At 37.8% G+C, this 19,179-nt stretch overlaps 1 protein-coding gene across 7 annotated transcripts in view; it reads left to right on the plus strand.

Moving 5' to 3' along the window:
* The first annotated feature begins 5,658 nt into the window (after window positions 1-5,658).
* Window positions 5,659-19,179, plus strand: part of LOC110062511 (uncharacterized) — a 29,299-nt gene continuing 15,778 nt past the window's right edge. The window contains exons 1-8 of one of the 7 annotated variants that reach the window (XM_089285445.1): window positions 5,659-5,854; window positions 7,023-7,199; window positions 8,851-8,940; window positions 15,582-15,687; window positions 16,966-17,026; window positions 17,157-17,374; window positions 18,028-18,157; window positions 18,749-18,895. In XM_089285445.1, coding sequence (XP_089141571.1) covers window positions 15,589-15,687; window positions 16,966-17,026; window positions 17,157-17,374; window positions 18,028-18,157; window positions 18,749-18,895 — 655 coding nt within the window. In that variant the 5' untranslated portion in view covers window positions 5,659-5,854; window positions 7,023-7,199; window positions 8,851-8,940; window positions 15,582-15,588. Of the gene's footprint in view, window positions 5,855-5,997; window positions 6,454-7,022; window positions 7,200-8,639; window positions 8,729-8,850; window positions 8,941-13,666; window positions 13,763-15,006; window positions 15,236-15,345; window positions 15,502-15,581; window positions 15,688-16,965; window positions 17,027-17,156; window positions 17,375-18,027; window positions 18,158-18,748; window positions 18,896-19,179 lie in introns of those variants that run through there. The other 6 variants (XM_089285451.1, XM_089285446.1, XM_089285447.1 and 3 more) reach the window with 6 other exon arrangements.

Genomic DNA, 19,179 nt, shown 5'->3' on the forward strand with positions numbered 1-19,179 from the left:
TATAGATAAACTGACTTTGCACAAGCAATTGTGAAAAGCGGAAAATGACGTCATTGATATCTTTACCATTGAGGATATGAAAAATACTTCACTCGGAACCCGGATGTAGGTTCGTACGACGTGTAAATGTTATATTTCTATTAAAATACTCGTGTTTATTTAAAGAAATAAAAATATTTTCCGCCCAAAGTCGGTAAGGCCTAACCACCAACTGTAACTGGATAGGCCATTCAGGTTTCTGAGAAAATAGAAAATAGAAAACTGTTAAGATGACAGTAAAATTTGCGATGACGCGTTTTGATAAATTTTTATCTTCGGTATCTACGGTGCAGCAATGTAGATGTTCATGGTAGAATGTTGTGAACTGGGATAATGATGGCATGGTCAGGTTTTTTATCGCAAAGAGAATCAATGCACAGTAAAATACCTTAAAGTCGAAGTGTTTTTTTATCAAAATATTTCGCGGGGAAGAAAACGACATCTCAAACAAATAGATTTGTTGTAGTTCGCTTGGTTTATCGGCTTGCCAGTCTTTCTTGAAAGTTTTGCGCCAGTTTGGTTCAGAAATTGCTAGCCTTAACGTCTAAAATGCTACCTTGAAAAAATGATTGTAGGTTATGAGTAATAAGAAACATTCTGAAGAACTCCCCTCTCCCTAGGTTGAGTCTCCAGGAGAGGATCGCAGGCGCACTGAAACACCCACGGCTGGAAATTGAGCCTACTCCCTCCCCTTCTTCCATAAACAAAGTCGAGATTAAATCTTGCAGGAGCCCAAGCTAAGCTGTAGGGTCCACACACCTGGCATATATTAGTTGACGTCAGGAGTTATTCTGAGAACTGGGCAGGCTGCATTTGGAATTATCTTCAATCCACTGACGATTCCGTGTCCGACAAGCTTTCAAAAGCGCACAACTTTCACGATCGAGAAACACTCATCTTTGTAAAAGTTCTCCTTCTAAATTTAACTTTTACAGTTCACTAGGCTATATTTGAATCGTGCATATGATCATTCTACGGGACTAATGAAGATAAAAGGGACTAACAATATATATTTACTGAAAGTTTCGTCGTTACGTAGGCAACAGAAACCCATTTCCGCAAACTCTTGCCCTTCATAGCTCTTCATAGCATTTCTCACAACAGCTGTCGAAAGCACAAGTGCTAGCTTGCAATTCTAGGTCTAGGACGGGCGGTTTAGCAGGACAGTTCATGTTCTAAAGGCTACCTAAGTGCCGGCTATAACTTGTTTCTTTCACTTGAATGCTAACAGTGACGGACTGTGGAGGAAATTCTCACGCAATCTAACCTGAAGACATTAATGTTATAATTATCAAGTTCGATACAAATAAACCCGGATCTTGTTTACTTTTCTTGATATCAGTCACGGTTGTTCCCGAGGCTCTTAGATTACGAAAGGCGAAAGACAACGATCGAGAAAATGGAAGAAAGCTAGGGGCGGACGAGGAGAACCGTAAGAAGCGTGTTCCACAGCTCGCATTTTTTTCATCCTCTCGACTGCAACCGTTTTCGCGGTTTCCCCCACAAAATGCAATGCAATATCTTAATATCTTGATATCAATTCTTAATATTGAATTTATTGTTCAGTAAAACGCTCATAGTCACGTATTTCTTAATAGGTATCTACTTGATAATCTCGTAACAATGAATTTTCTATGTCAATTCAGAGTGTATTTGCAAAACTGACATGTATACTACATTGTGCGGTTAGACATCTAATTTAGCGTTGAGAAAGGCGAAGGCCACAAATGCAAGATGATACGACATCATTCGGGACACATTGTATGTTTTTCTTTTTGACTATAGCTTTCATCAATCTTCCAGAAGTGAACATAATACTTTCATGACGTGTAGCAAGAAACAGCCTTCATAATCTCATGAATTTAAAATTGATCTATTATTAATGGTTAATTCTGACTGAAAAAAGAATTAGCGTGCATCAGTTAAATTGAGGCTTCTGTTCTTCTGTGACTCTGCACTGAGGCTTATCTCATTTCAGTGTATTTTTTTCTTATTAGCTTTTATCAATCTTCCGTAAATGACCGTAATGTTTTCATGACATGATAGCAGTACACAGGCCTCATAATCTCATGAATTTAAAATTGATCTATAAATGGTTAATTCACTAAAAAAAATTAGCATCTACGAGTTATATTGTGGCTTCTATTATGGTCTATCTCATTTCAATGTCAATCAGTTTTACTCAAATAATTTTCCAAATCCCCAGTTAACGAGACTTAAATTCTGTTTGATTTGACTCTTGTAGGTCAGCAAAAAACGGGTAGAAATTGTAAAAGTGAGTTTGAGTGCACTTGACAGTGTAGGAGTGAATTTAATGGACTTGCCGCGGGACATCAAAATAATTATGCAAGCTGGGAACATGTTATTGATCACTTAAAGAGCTTTTAATTTATTCAAAAAGCTATTTAGTGCACCTAATGCCTAATGAGTTTTGTCGTTCAAGGAAGGAATTTGACTGTTCAGAGTAGAGGTAAGGTACTTTCGACTTTTTCGGAACATTGATTTAGTTTAGACACTAATCACAATGGAAAAAGAATCGATGACAAGATCATAAAAAAAACCATTTTTGCGATAACGAGTTTCCTTGTGCAAAAACAGCGCGTATCGGTAAATTGAAGAAGGCCGATGGAATCTCCATTTAATTGCAATTTTCTCCATAGAATTATTTTACTCTTAAAGTTAATATACCTCTTTGGAATTTATATATAATTTATCAGCGATGGCAGTCCTAACTTAGCTCGTTAAACATTTCCTGAAACTAGCTAGCTGCAAAATAGTTGAAATGGCGAACTAGCGTTTTTCAGGCAGCCGAATTCACTTCTAATATGAATAATATGCGCAGTAATTTAACATGGTGAAATAGTTTCCCTCAATTGATGATAAAAACTGGGCTCAAACAAAAAAAAAATAGCGGGTATGATTTTTTTCCGCTTTTCCTCAGATCGGTCAAAAAATACCTCGGTGCCGGACGCGTTACTAAAACAAAAAAAAAGGATTCAGTCAATGTTTTTTTTTTTTTCGACCATTGTCCGTATCCTTGTAAGCAAAGCAAAAAAACAAATTAAAGAGGTGTGAATTTGTTGTAATTTTGTTATAAGGTAGTCAAGCGATGGATCAATGACAGAAGTCGTTAGGGTGACTTTATCACAGAGATCTACCTCTATCCGTGATGAACATGCGAACACATATTGCTAATCGGTTTCATGCGGGCCCTTGGCAAGCCATCTGTCGCACATATCAATCTGTTTATAGTTTTCTATAATGACGAGGACATGAACTACGGAATAAGGAGTTTGCCTTTTGTGAAGCAAAAAATATACAAAACATTGAACACAAAATATTACGTAAATTTAATTTGCTTTTAATTACTTTACATAATGAATGCAAAAATAGACTTAATTGCTATCGTTTGCTTGCTCATGAAACGAGGCATAGTTCGATCGAAAACTGTTGTTTTAATCAAGACAATTCAAATTTTCCTAGATTTGGTTTCAATTATTTTTTTTGTACGTGATAATACCGTGCTAGCAGTGTGTTTGTCACAAGGAAAGCAACAATTTTAAGAGTCAAAATTAAAATTCACTTAATGGCAAGGTTTTGGCACACTGTATTTTCGAGGTACCTCGAAGGCTAAAATTTCTATCTCTCTGTACGAAGTAATTTCGGCACAAAAGATATTATGTTATCACATCAGTTAGTCTCTTTTCCAATTTCCTTGGCTTTTAAAAAGCTGTTCACAAGCTGCGCCTGGATCTCGGTTATACTGCTAGGAAATTTTTCGCCAATCAAATGAAGTTCTCATCATCTCGCGGCACACATGTTCAGGATGCAAGTTTTCACTACCGATTTTAATGAATGAAATTTGATCAACTGAAAAAAAATCTTCCTTGTTTGATTTCCTTAACATTGCCTGTCTTATTAGACTTGGAATAATGGATAAGGAAAGTTTTTCAATTACAGTTTAATTAGAAAAAAAATAACGAACAAATTTATGATCAATGTGCTAGTGAAAGAGACGACAACTCAAATTCCTTGTCGAGGAATGGAAAAGACTCTCGCTGATAAATTTAACAAGTTATACTAGTCTTTGTTAATGAAAACTGGTCAGAGCTAAGAACTGCCATGGAGGCAAAAAGCAGCTCTAGGGGGACTATATAAAACAATTTCAGTAAACTTAATCAGTACCTCGGCTGATTAAAAAGTGATTGAAAGAATAAAGTTCAAAGTTCAGTTTGTATTGTTGCTAATGAGAATCACATTCGCCTTTAAACCTTCTGGTCTCTTTTATGTGAAGATCTGAGTTGTATTTTTCAGCATATTTTTCTTAGTGAGCGGGCCACTAGCTTGCAATATCATTCAGGCTTGCGTAAAAAAAAGGGGAGAATGTCATGTTTCGCTGCTGGCAGAGCTCTACCCACTTGTTCTCCTCTCAGTCAAGAAAAGAAAATAACTTTCCCTGTGCGGAACGACTAATGTCGGTTTCAGCCCTGAACATGTTTATTTTTCATTTTAAACTTGGTAAAGACCAAGTCAAAACACATTTAGAAACCCCTACACTTGGTAACTAATTAAAAATAAATCAACATAAACATAGGACGGTTGCTATGAAGAAAATACGTCAGAGTCAAAATAATGAATTAATTATTTATGTTGTCACACCCCAGTTGTTGACTGTCTGACTGGAAGACTGTGTAAAAAGAAATAAGCTAGTCGAAAACAGATATCATGATAGCCTCTGTGTGAACACCTATCGCAGTTGCTTGTAGAGAATCTTGCGCGCAAACACGGTTTATGTGAACATTCCGAACACTGTATTAAACGTATGTCACTCTGTTTTCCTTGAAAAATTGGTTCACAGCGGTCAAAACATGTTTAGCTATGTTTCTTACCGTCCAAGAGATGATTTTATCAGTCATTATCTGTATGTAATTACACAATCTATCGTGTGGGAGATTGCCGTAACAGTTACAATGAGTATATAATTCCTTGTTACATTTGATGATAAGAACCGTGCATTGAAATCAGGCGAATCAGTTGAAATACCGTGTGATTTCAGTCCGGTGCTGGCTCACAAATGAATCTTATTGGATAGTTTTGTTTACACGCACCATCAATTCGAGGAGCTGCCTACGGCCACAAACCTGAAAGGAAATACGTCAATTCCATGTCTACGTAAGAAGGAAATCCTATCAGACAATAGGAAAAAAAAAATCTTTATATCAGCCGGTGGACTAAGCTTTTATTGTGGAGTGTCGGTCAGTCAGGGAAACCAACATTTTAAATTATAATTAATCTTTCAGTTTGCCTTCATAATTTAACGAATTCTCAACTCAGTAAACAGACTATACTTACATGTTTGGCTTTACAATCAACTCACATCAATTTCTCCTCTCCGTTTGATCAAGTGGTTATTGGAGCCTTATCTCTTGCGATTTTATCGGCAGTATATTTTGGTACTCGGTTGAATGAAAGAAAACACAGGTCATGATCTGTCACAATTTGAGGAAAAGTTAGTAATGTTTGGTTTTACAATCAACTCACATCGATTTCTCCTCTCCATTTGATCAAGAGGTTATTGGCGCCTTATTTTTTTTGCGTTTTTTATCGGCAGTATATTTTGGCATTCGGACATGCCCACTGATTTGAATGGGAGAAAACTCGAGGTCATGGACTTTCACAATTCATGATGTCATCGGCACTTGACAATATTTACATCAAGACAACTAACTAAAGCACGTACGATGAATAACTGACTTCATGATAAATAATTTTGTGCTTGCTGCGGTCAACTTAAGGAGTCTTCCTTCACCATGACGTAAGAAGCGATTGTATATGTTTTTATAGGTCTCCTTTACATGCTTGCATGGGGTAGTTGCCTTAGTATCGTGTTATATAAAGGATGTTGAGTGGGCAGCCACTGACTAGAATTTCAAAAGAGAGGCAAAGTTTAAAACAATAAGTTTAAAACGATTCGGTCATTTTGCACCCAGTTAAATACAGTATTCGAGTTAATCCTTGGACGAATAAGGCGAAATGTAGCAAAAAGAATGTCGATAAACTGTATGGACTTCTGGAATTACAAGAAGTACCGGGTCACCGGGACAACAAGAACTCGCTACAGATTTTGCATAATACAGGAAGTATATGCAAACCATAGGGACGACTTTATTCTAAACTTAGTTCAATGCACTATATACACCACACATGAGCCGGTCAGGAACTGCCATCTTAAAGCCAGAACAACAGGAAAAGCGCAACCGATATAAAGGAACTTATATAATTACAACAACTACAACGGGTTACTTTTAACAACGATTACCGCGGTTCGTACAGTTGCGCCATCTTCATTCCACTACGACAACCAGACAATACAAGGCCGTAGCTAGCAACAGACAAACCGAGGCACTTGCCTAGGTAATTTTTTTTCGTTTTTGTTGTTTATAATCATCATAACCATCCTAAATACCTAGGAAGAGAATTTAACCATGGACATTGCCTCAGTCATAATTTTCTCTTAGACATCGCTTCAGTCATAATTTTTTCTTGGACATTGGCTCAATCATATTTTTTCATAGACATTGCCTCAGTCATAATTGTTTCACTGATAGACATTGCCTCAGTCATAATTTTTTTTCTGGTTACAGCCCTGCAATGTATCAGTTATACACGTTACCGTGAGAAGTTTTTATGAGTACTATATTCGTGACGACAGGGAATTACACTCTATTTGTAATAGAGTGATAAGTCAAAGGTTAAGTTCGGCACTTTCCGTTAAAACGACATTTTTGCTTTGCTAGACTACTGAAGCACTAATCAAATACTATTCAAAACAATCATATCATGCCTGGCACTTAAAAAGGAAAATAAGATGTTTATTTCTTTTGAATGAAATGTCAGGGTTTCCTTTGCTTGAATAAACAAAGACCACTAGTCGCACGAAACTTGACGTACATTACAACTGAAACTAAATTTCTTTGTGACAGATGTTTAGCGCTTGCGTTCATTCGGAGTCAGTTTGATGACTTCGCTTCAGGAGTCCCTGGGTGAACATCGCGGCAGCTAGACAGTGTTGGCCACTTTTCAGTGATTTTAAACGATTCAGAATCGAATTGCTCAGCTGATCTTCAATTCAAGAGCTCTCTTGAGGAAACCTCTGAAAAGTAAGTAGAGATTTTGATAATGATTACAACGTTACATTTAAAATTAATGCGAGGGCCATATTTCAAGAGCTTGTCGCAAAGCAAAGCACTTTTCCATGACTGTATTCACTCTTCGAGGTACATTATTCCCGAGTTTTCAATCTGTTCAATTAATATACATCAAGTTAGCAATATTTCTGTAACAAGTACTCATTATGGTGGATTAGAAAGTTACACGAAATATTCTGTTCGCGATATAATTTCGCTTTCCTTTATGATGTTATTCAGAGTTCAGTATTCGTTATTCTTCTTAAAGTAAATTAAAGTAAAATCCTTAGCTCCTTTTCAACAAATAACAGAACACTTTATATCAGTAAAGTTACTTCGTAGTGTCTCTTGGAACCGGCTGAAATATGTGTTATGTACCCAATGCATATAGGCGAATTAATTTCATAACGAGACGAATCGGCCTCGTTGATGCAATATAGGTTTCAGTCTCGTATTAAACGTTCAACTGTCAGAATATATGTCCCTGTAAGGATAAAACTGTTCTGAACCTTAATCTGCGCCTTGAAAAATTAATAGCTGCATTTTTAAGCCTATTTTAACAGCAAAATTAAAAAAGATTCGTCATGCGTTGGAAAAATACTGGAATAATTGAATGATTCTGCAGAACATCAGACGAGAAAACTATATTGTTTTGAGAATTCGGAAACTGGATTAAAACCCAAACGTACGTAAGTTCCTGTCAGATATTTCTCCTCATGCAGTAAAAATAACTTTTCACAGACGAGGTTTCTATGGTTACATTTCTATAACGACTCCCTGCTCAGTAATCCACGTGTTTTGAGTCTACCTGTAAACGTGACGTAACGTAACGAATAACGTTACGTAACGTTAGAAATATGCCAACCAAGTGAGGTGTGCGCCGAGCAAGGCGATTAACTGCAAGAGTGGAGCTTTTAGCAACTGACGTTGATTTACTAGTTTATCGACCACCCTCCACCCTCCTGCCGAAAAAAAAGCAATGTGCTTTCAAAATATACGAGTATGTTCTCTGCGTTTTCATTGGCTGATAATTAGCTATCGACTCCAGCGGTACGCTGACACTGAAAAGCATCAGACAGGTCACCATAGCAACAGTGGCTTTTCGTCGAATAACAGAGAAAGAGACGTTATTAAGAAAGATGATTAAAAAATATGTTTTGGAATTAGACAATAGAACTTCCACAGAAATAATCAAACAACATATACGACTGAAAACAACAATATATCAGTACAATGAGATGTCATTATTGTTTTCAACGGGCAGAAACTGAATCTGTTTTGTAACCAAAAGTTAGCGTTTGAACTTTGACTCTTTTTCCTCTTTTTCAATTGTTTTTCTCTCCCGCCTCCTTAATTAGTGTATGCGACGCTTCCACGTCAAGAAAGTTGAAGAAACGAAGTCAAAGAAGACCGAAACATGCGACCCTCCTTAAAACTCCAACCGTAATTAATTTCATCAAACATTGAAATGTCAGCAGCGGATGTAATAGCAAGGAACGGACGTGATAGACGTGTTTTTATATAATTACATGGTGTTTTTCTGTGTACATCTAAACTTGTTCTCTCACTGACAGTGCACGTACGAACTTATAGCTCGACATTGAAAGGTTTTTGTTAATACTAGAATCTGCTTGGATTTTGGCGGACCTGTGCTGACGGGTGTACTAGTGAAGTGCTGGCCTGCAGTGCTCTGAAGACGACTGTACTCGAAGCGGTAAGTTGTGATAATTCGTTATTATTCAGTATACTGCCACAATAAAATTCATTTGGTGACCCTGTCTCAGATAATTCAAGCCAAGAGAAGACATAAAGCATCCAGTGTAAGAGCTGTTCACGGATTCGAGCAAGCCACACCATTTGAACTCATTTCCAATTTTATAAATGAGATTTAGAAGGAGTAGAGAAAGCTTTCCTTTGTAGTTTGAGTATCTCAACTGATCTCAGGATAATTGCAAATTAAAGCCGAGATTCGTTCGTGGCCTTTCGCCTCTTGGACAAAAGACCTAGCTTCACTTTTCAAAATAGGTTCTCAACGATAGGAAAGTATTTATGACGCCATGAGAGAAAGAGCTGTATTAAACGGCTTCTAAATAAATTACACCGCTGATGAATTACTACTGAATATTACTCACAGCAGCGGGCAAGAAAACTTTGAAGTTATATGAAACTTAGTCGCCTCTGTAAACAACTGCGGCTTGTAGGTCAAGGCTTAGCTTGATTGAAATTCATATTCTGAAAGATCAAGTTTAATATTCTAAGTAGGCGGTTTCGTGTCTTCTCTTGACTGAAAGATGAAATGTTTCAATTGTGAACTTTTGACATGATTTAGCCACAAGGAAAAAACTTGCTGAAGTTGCCATTGAGTAAAAAGAGATTTTACAATGATCTGTTGCCTGGTGAATGACATTACAACAAATCACAACGATGACAATCGTCTGGAGTTTGGCATTTTGACCTGCACTTGCCAGCACTCAAAACTGCGGAAGTAAAGACTGTCTGAAAGTTACCGCAACCAAATAACAAGATCACAGATCTGACAAACACTGTCATCATTTGACAATTGACAGTAAACCTTTTTTGCAATTCGTCCCACGTAAATACCGATTGCATGGTATTTTGATTGATTTCACTAAAACAGGTCCCTTGTCTACGGACTGAATTGACAGCAAGTTACGTCACTGGTTACGTCATAGCACGTAAACAGGGTACATTTAGACATGAAACCTAGATGAGCTAAACACATAAGCGGCGCCTTAGACTGCCATTAAAGATCTTCGTGCACTTCAAAGTCAGAAGTTCAGATAAGATTTTCGTGGTCTAAACACCCGAGTGTGGTCAAGGCACTTTTGACTTTTATGTTTCTTCCGGTTGATTGTACGATTGTATCCTCTTGGTTTTAAATTTAAAACATTATACATCAGCGGTGAAAAAATAATTGTTACGAATAAAATCGAATAAATTACAAATAAGCACTTTTAAAAGTATCATGCTATGCCCACTAAAACTCAAACAATAATGATAAGAAGAAAACTCTATAATGGCAAACAAAAGCAAACTCGATCAATTTGTTTTAGAAAGTTTTCTTTAACTCTCAAATAACTGATTTCTTTTCCGCCTTGAAGTTTGAGACCGAGCAGAGATCGTAAACAATATCTGCAAGTATTTTTATTTGATTGTTTGAAAAGCCCTTGACAAATATAACTACAGCGAAAAACGTTCTCGGAAAGTGGGGGGGGGGGGGGGGGGGGGCTTACCATTTGTCAGAGTAAACCTGTTGGGATGACCGTTGAATAATGGTAAGGGTTTTTCCAAAATCAGCAAACCAACCGAACGAGATGGCGCTTACCATTTGCAATTCGATTTCTCGTAATTGTTTTCGGCTGATGAGAGACTGGAAACTGGAAACTGGAAAATTTAGTAAAAGTTAAGGAAATTTCCGCCGTTCCGTTCCGAACGGGAAGAGAGGACTACCTCTGGAGGTAGTCTACAATTTCCGAACGGATTTTCTAGAAAATTGCTGTTCCATTTGACTTACAACCGAAATTTCCAGATTTTTTTGCTAAATGGTAAGCACCCTAGGAAAAGCTGTCTCTATCAAACTTGACACGAGCTACGAATTATTGTGTCGCCTTACATCCGTCTATTGACTCGTTCAGGCCTTCTTTATTTTCTTGTGTTCCTTTAGTTTGTACTTTGTTCAATTCGTCACTAGACGTTGTACAAAGACTGTTATTCTATGAGATTTTCAGTTGATGGCCACTCGATCGGAAGAGGAACATTATGAAAATCATGACAAATAAGGGGAACAGGGTAGGGGGGATTTGCCACAATGTTCAAAATGGCGGCCGTAGATACGCAATGCGTGCAAAAAAGAGCATTGTAGTCGTTGTCCTTTGCACTCAGTCTTGCACTTATTGGGTGTCTATGTGTGCCAGGGAAATAAGTGTTATCACTTTAAAGAATGATTAAAATTGAATGAGGAACAGATCGCAGGATGAAGTGCCGTAATGTGCTTTTCTTGCTGATCACATAACCAGGACTTGAGTATTAATAGGGAATCTTGGCTGAAGAGCAACTTCAGATCCAAAGTATATCTTCTGGTTCTAAGTGATACTGTCTGCAAGTTGTTCGAATGAGAAGTGTTTGGTTTTCAGTTCGAATTACCTGGGCGTTGCTATGTTTACATTCTGGTAATTTATGACGTCACTGCGTGGTCAGAGATCTCAATGTGGAGCCTACAGAAGACGATTTCTCGTTTGAACTATACATGTTCAACCGGAACATTAATTATAAACGATTACAAGCAAATGTTTTATCTCTAGAATCACTCAATGCTGTATTAGAAAAACGTCCAACCACACAATGACCTCATAATTTCCCATCAAGTTTTGCAAAAATAAACATATCGGCGCGTGGAAAATTTGAAATCTTAAACTAGCGGAGTGAAGCGCCCAATAGTTTACAGTTACAGAATTATCGACTTCAAATCGCTGAAACCGTTTAACACAAACCCTAACTTGTGATTTGGAACAATTTTTTTTTAGCCAAGATTCGCTTAAAGCAATTAAGGGATGTCAATGAAAATAATTCAAAGAGACCATTTTAACCAGTACGTAAAACAAAGCGAGCATTTTTAATACATATTAATAATGAGAAAGGAAAAAGAAACTAAAGGTCATAACATAGAATATACAAATTTAAACATATTATCATGAATGCAAATGCAAGGGTGACGTTTTAAGTGTAGTAAAGTTCACGGTTGGTGATGTGATGTGAACTGAAATCGCACTTGTTAATGCACTGACTGCATAAAGACTTCCTTGATGTAAAGATGATGCCATGAAAATAAGCGAGAAGAGAAAATCACTCTTCTGACAACAACCCGAAAGTCGAGGTTAGTCGAGAATGTCCTTACTAGCAATTTTTAAAGCGAAATTGTTGCTCCTGACACGACCCTTCCTGTAAGTGTTAATAACATTCACGAATTACGCGTGTCGGTTTGTTAGGCAGCCAAGGTGAAGCGATAAGTTTTCTTGAAAGCTATTTTTCAAAATCAATGTTAATGCTGTCATTCTCAGTTATAACAGCGTAACACTGATCCCTGAAATTCATGGAAGACTTCTCACACATCTTCGTCATTTCTAACCTGCCCAATTTTTAAAGTTTCTTTTCAACAAAGTCTAGAAATAAGGACGTATACAATTAATGTTTCTCTCCGCCACATATACAAAGAATAATTGGAACTTTCAAATTAAGCATCTTTCATCTTCCAAAACAATAAAGTGTATTTAGAGTAGGGGACAGAACATCGGCTTTTATAACCAACCATTGTACGATCTTAAAAAACGGAGCTCCAGTTTGAGAAAATGTTGAAGAAAACGATTACTGATTACTTCTTTCAACAGATCATGAAGGAGCCGTTCATGACTAAATTGAATAATAAACGATTATTCAGGATTATTTCAAAACGGGGACCAATATATCTCAAACAAGCCAATGTTAATGGCCTTTCCGCGTGATTTATTACATTTAATGACAGTTTAGAGAGGATTTTACGTCATTCAACAACGGCAGAAAGACCAACGCTCTACCAAAATCAATTACATGCTTATAACTTTGAAATACGCTAGTCAACAAATCAATGATTTTCAAACTGGTAATTCCCGAATGGAGACTGTTTATACAAGAAAACAATAGAAGCATTTTATTTGCATGGTGAGATAAGGAATGAAAGGTTCCCCTTCGACCGTGTTAACAGAGTTGAGCAAATTGGAGTTTTTTCCTCTTATCGATTATTCGTTCTAGGCTGTATATGCTTTCATGTTTAACATCACAGACTTATTTTAAAACGGAAACACTTCTCTAGTCTGCGTGGACCCTGACACGCTTCTTATATCTATATGGAAATTTAAACTGTGTTTAATATTAAAGGAGAGAAAACGCCTTGTTGTTTTATTTATATCTGCTAGCATGTTAGCATCTTAATATGTTTACTCATGTAGGCCGTAAACTCTAGCTCTTTCCCTCGCCTTCTAATTTTCCAAGTTATTCGGCGAGGTTGAAGCGAGTGAGAAGAGAAAAATGGTTGCTAGGTTACAGTGACTAGATACGACGATACAGTATAAAAGAGGCCATTGGTTTGACAAGTGGTAGTTTAAAGTCAGTGATAATGAAAAACCAAATCGACTTTGCTAGGCTCCCTCGAGCTCAAGAACTATTTATAAATCAAAACAACTTATTCAGAGATCAAAAAAAAAAGTGGTCGTTAGGTCTAGACATTTTGCTTTGTTTCAGTCAAAAGGCTCAGTCACATTAAAACCTTGTTTGAGAGCGGAAAACAGTGACTGCGTGGGTTTAACTTGTGACGTCACAGATGTGTCAATTACCTTATATAGTTTGTGTAAATGTTTCAAAATTTCCTTAAAGTGTTTTGGATCGCATTTCAAAAACGCGGAAAATCCGAGCTAAGGCTGACACAGACACGGGGCCAAAGACTCCGTCGATTTGGCAACTTCCATATTTGTTACCTAAGCTAGGTAAGGCATGTTTGCAACATTTATTGTATAGCCGTATTTGCTGGCGAGCGAATAATTTTCCGACCGAACCTATTGTGAAAAAGCTACGAGTTAAACTGACGTTAAGTGATGGTATATATTACATTAGTCAGCATAGTTTGAACGTTTCGTAATATCCAGTCGAAACTAAAGAAATTTTCAACCTTCTAATTTAAGTAAACCAAGAAATGTGCTCTTCGCGCATTTTACATCACTTCAAAGACCCCGCCATTTACCTTGTACGGAGTCAAATATTTAGAGAGTCATGCATTACATTGTCAAGGTTTTGTATAAGTCTAACAGCTAATGTTGGGAAAAATAAATCCTTGCATTCAATGAAAATATTAGATACAGCTTTGCGTGCGTCTTTTGATGCATTCCACGCTGTGAGAATTTCAAGTGACGTTTTGAGCTGGGCGTTAAACACAGGACATTTAGTAAAAAAAGAAAAAAGAACCGAGACTAAACATTAGGGAGTGAAGCAGCTAACAACGTTGACAGAAACGTCAATTAGAAAAGAGTTTTCAAAATATTCCGCTTAACCACCTTGCGTTTATGAATTCAGTTTGTTTTCAGATTTCTCAGTTGTAGTATAATATGTAAAGACCACAGCCTTGAAAGACGTGCGTTTTGCACGTTCTCACGATAAATAAGACAAAATTTGGTTATTTCACATTGCTGGTCTGCAACCCGCTTGGCAAAGAAATGTATCAAGCTGTATAAAGCGCATGATTAAACCACCGTACTGCGTGATTTTGTTGGCCACGTTCAGCTCGTTGGTTATCAGCCGAATGTGTTGTCCTCTAGCTTGTTTAATTCGGTATTGATATCCCTTGTTGATGACAATGTTTTCATGAGAACGCAACGATATTGCGCTGCGTGGGTAAATTATGCCAGCTATGTTTTATTTAGTCATAGTCTTGCAAAAATAGTTTATGTCAGTAGGGAATATTGAACGGCAAAATTTAAGTGTCAATGTATTTAGCCCATGTGGGCTAACTGGGGACACTGTATTAACTCTACCTAAAAATTTTCATTAATAGTATTATAAGATTCTCTTAAAATTTTCTTGGTTTGACCAAGACTGAAACTTTTTTTCCATGTCACCGATAGCCATAAAAATTATCGCATCTTCAGTTTGCGTAAACTTCTCATTCCAAGTGGCCGCGTTCAGGATTTTCGCGCGTATTTTGTAAGTGGACTGGGGTGGGGTAGAGCGAAGGGGGGTAATATTTTGGAGGGGCGGAAGCTCATAACACCACAAAATTCCTGAAAGTCACTGGAACAGAACTTATTGAATACGAAGAGCTAATTTTCTATTCACCACGAATACGTGACACACTTGCGCTGTTCGTCAACTACTCCACGTCCGCCATCGATTGTTCCGTGAACATTTCGTGTCACAAGCTATAGCTGAGAGAGACCTTCATTAGGTCTTCCTCGTACTCGCCGCTGGTAAAGATCTTTTAATCCAAAATTTAGTAGACGCAATTGTAGTATTGATGTTATTGACTTTGGATAAATATCTGTTTTGATTGATGCGCGAATTATTCGCCACTTTTTAGTCAAGTGAAACTTCGCTACAGAGCATGTCTGAAAACGATATTCAGAGAAGTGGTTAGCTCTTGTGGTTTGGACTCACGCGACTAAAAGTTTTCTAGCCGTAACATGGATGGTCAAGGATAGGTCACTAACATATACTTCACCGTGGCACGCATTGGGTAAACAATGTAAACCTGAAACGCTTTCAAATTTTCAATTCATTGTTACCTAATCGTTTCTGTTTTCTTTTCTCGCACAGGGAAGTCATGGCAGCGGTGATTTGCTTGGTTTTATTGTTCATCACCGCGTTTGGATGCGGATCTTGTGAAAGATCAACGCAATGTTTCGAGAGCTGTGTTTCTAAGGTATGCGGTCACTGTCTTGAAAGTAAATGAAATGTCTTATATGTGTATGCTAACTGTACCAGAACGGGCAAATTGATTGAAATTAAATCTCGACATTTGAACATTTTGAAACTCTTGTCTTGCGAATTAGCCAATCTTAAGTAACCTGGTCTTGCTGCCATGACTCAAACCTAGCAAATATTTTCAAACTTGTTAAGGCACATTCCGATATTGCTACTACGCACATATAATGAAAATTAGCAAAATCACGCTTGTTTTGAAGACTTTAATGTAGAACAATATGCAAAAGTATTAAACCGTGACTGGAACCCAGCAGACATTTTCAAACTTGCTAAAGGATGTTCCGATATTTCTGCAACGCGCATACAAAAATTAGCAAAATCACGCTTGTTTTGAAGACTTCAGCGTAGAACAATATGCAAAAGTATTAAAAGCGATTATCCATTTCTGTAAAAATTGTACGCGGCGAATTTAGTCAGCCCGGTTTAGCGACTATAGTTTGCGCACCTAAAATATACTACATCAACTATGTAAAGGGTACATGTAAACTTCGGTCTGTGTACAGGCATATGATTCAAAAATTCTCAAAAACACAATGACTACCAGTTTCTTGAATTGTTCCTTAGAAGTGAAAAAACTTGTCTTGCATTGAGAACCCAAAAATCTTTCGTTGTTATCACGATTTTCAGAATTGGAACCCATCAAAAAATAACATGGAATTTGTTTAATATCGTCATGTCCAGTGACCATGACATGGATTTCAGTGAAAATATTTGATATATTTTACAGGAAAATATCATTTTTAACACCTGGGAACTATAAAACTTGTCCAAGACGGTCTTTAAGTCTACTAAGATTTCAAAGTTCTCGTCTAATATGCTTTCCATCGATACCAGTTGATGTCGTGTCCCTAGGTATAATTGACAATAATGGACATCGTTGTTCATGATTGACATGGTTATGTAAATTAGATCAGTAACTAAATTACGTTTTTAAACAAATTACCTTTGACGAAATGCAACGCCGCGCACACACAAAGAAAGATCAGTAACCCCTTTTTGAAAAGCCTAAGTTTAACTCTGCGTTCTAAAGTCTTGGAAACCAGGACGACCCAAGCACTGGTGCAAGCAAAAAAGCAGGCAAAAGAAAAGATAGTATTTTTGTTCTCTTGCACCGGAGGGCAGTGACGGCAGTACATCCGACTCAAACAAGGAGAAACAAAAATTTTAATATTCTTATTGCTAGACTTATTGTTGTCCTATCTTTTGTCTTCTTCAGATTCCAGACGAACCTCAGCTTTGTAATGACACTTGTCTTCAGTTGCTAAATATATACTCAGGTTAGTGAGTACAAAGTCTACCGAGAAGATTGTAAACTCAACGATGAAGATGAAGACCAAAGCACATTTGTCAGTCTCAAGATACATGTGTTTACGTTAGTTTTAAAACTTTGCTTTGAACCTTCTGTAGGCAACAACATCACTACCAACGTCATCACTGTATCACCGCCGACACCAGATGAACCTGTGTTGCTTTCATCCGGGTACTTTACATTCACCCTGGACTGGAGAAATTACAATGAAATCAAATACAACGCTTCGCCAGTTGTTTATGTTCTGGAAGTTACTCGCCATGAGAACATCACTGACCCATTTGTCATCTTGCCCCTCATACAGAAATATCACACGGTAATCTATTTTTTTATCTTTTACTAGAGCTTTTTCTCTGTTTTTGGTATAGTACATAAACAATCTTTACAAATCCTTGCCCCTTTGATTTCAAAATGCCTGAAAAAGAACCCGGTTTTAACAAATTAGATCAGCTTCTGGAGTAATCACCATCACAGGTTGGAGAGCATTGAAAATGATTTTTAGAAAGGACTTATGGAAATAGGCAAAAAGGGTAAAAACTACCTGTATCTTTCCGCCATGACGAAACGTAGAATTCCTGTGATTTTCGATCCTAAGAGAAGTTGTTTACGGCCATTTACCTTTAGTGGAGGCCACTGGAAGTATTGCAGCTTGAACTAGGTTACGTTCCATACAGAAAACTCTAAAAACACCTGGCCGAGTTAGACTCCATGGCTAGTTTTGAATTCTTGCGAAGTTGATCATAGTTCATCGCGAGTCTCTCTGTAGATCACTGGTCTGAGAGCCCTGGCGGGGAGGTCACGGGTTCGAATCCTGCCGGAACTCAGATTTTGTCACTCACGACATATAACAAACATGCAATATTTTTATCAGTGAACCCTATTGCGAATCTCGGATTGGACATATTTACTAGACGACATAAATTGTAAACTAAATTTACTCACATATTGTCAACTTTGATCACCTTCCAGACGACAAACACGAATTTCACCATCCCGGAAGAATTCGTCACCAAGACAAACTTCTCGTTCCGTTTGGCAGTGGTTGCACTCCAAGGGACTTCGAACTTCTCATCACCAAGTCCTCTATATACAACAAACAGTAAGTTCTGAGCCTCATAAAATTTGCGTTTACAGATACCCATGTAACTAGAAATTCATTTCTTGCAAAGGACTGTTTTTACATGATCTTTCAGGCCTGCTAACGGAAATGTGTAGCCGGATGATTTAAATCCTGGGGCAAGGGAATTTAATTGGAAAGTTAAACATTGACTTTGACGCTGAGCACACTGGGACCGGATCGTGAGCTCATGCCAGGCTAAAGCTGCAAAGCGAATTCTTTCTCAGAGGCCTGGTACGCGTCCCCTCTCTGCTACGTAGAGGTTCGAAAGTTCTTTCAGTAGGTTCGTTCTGGAAATCCGCTGAGTGCAGGCGCACAATCCAATGGATCTGACAGTCGCCCTTCACGTAGCCCTGGGCCTGCATTCACAGCGCTCAGCGGATTCTTCCCACCCGAAAAAGGCCCTTTGAGCCTCTGCGGAGGAGATAGACTCTGGAGTCCGGTCCGAGGCGGAGAAGGAGGAGTGCAGGCTCCTTATCCGGACAGCGGCTGGTAATCGAGCCTAACGCGCGTCTAACACATCCCAAACTCTTTCACTTACTCATTTATTATTTTCTTTTAAATTTTCGACAGGTTCTTGTGAAAGAACGGAAAACTATCATAATAAGAGCTTGTTAAATCCGTGCCCAGTGTTTAACGTTCGCGTCAGCTTTAGAGTGTCGCCGATCCGACTTGAAAAACCCAACATTTCAACCATCATTCACTGGGATTTACCTCACGGTACGTTAAATGTTATCATGGTATACTCTGTCGTGGGTTAAGATTAGAGCATGTCGTGAAATGTCTTTCCGGTGTTACTTTGCGTCACGTTGCGTTACTTTGCGTTACTTTGCATTGTGTTGCGTTACGTAACTTCACAGTAATAAGCATACGCAGCTATGATTGGTTAAAAAGTAATAAATCCTCTTCTATCCAATTAGAGAAAACATTTTTTAACTAATCAGGAATCGAGATGAAATTAAAATTGATGAAGTCAGTAACTGTGTGGCGCGCATTATGCGCAG

The sequence above is a fragment of the Orbicella faveolata genome, unplaced genomic scaffold, assembly GCF_042242905.1.
Source record: "Orbicella faveolata isolate gen_17 unplaced genomic scaffold, um_ofav_v1 contig_13, whole genome shotgun sequence".
NCBI classification, from domain to species: domain Eukaryota; kingdom Metazoa; phylum Cnidaria; class Anthozoa; order Scleractinia; family Merulinidae; genus Orbicella; species Orbicella faveolata.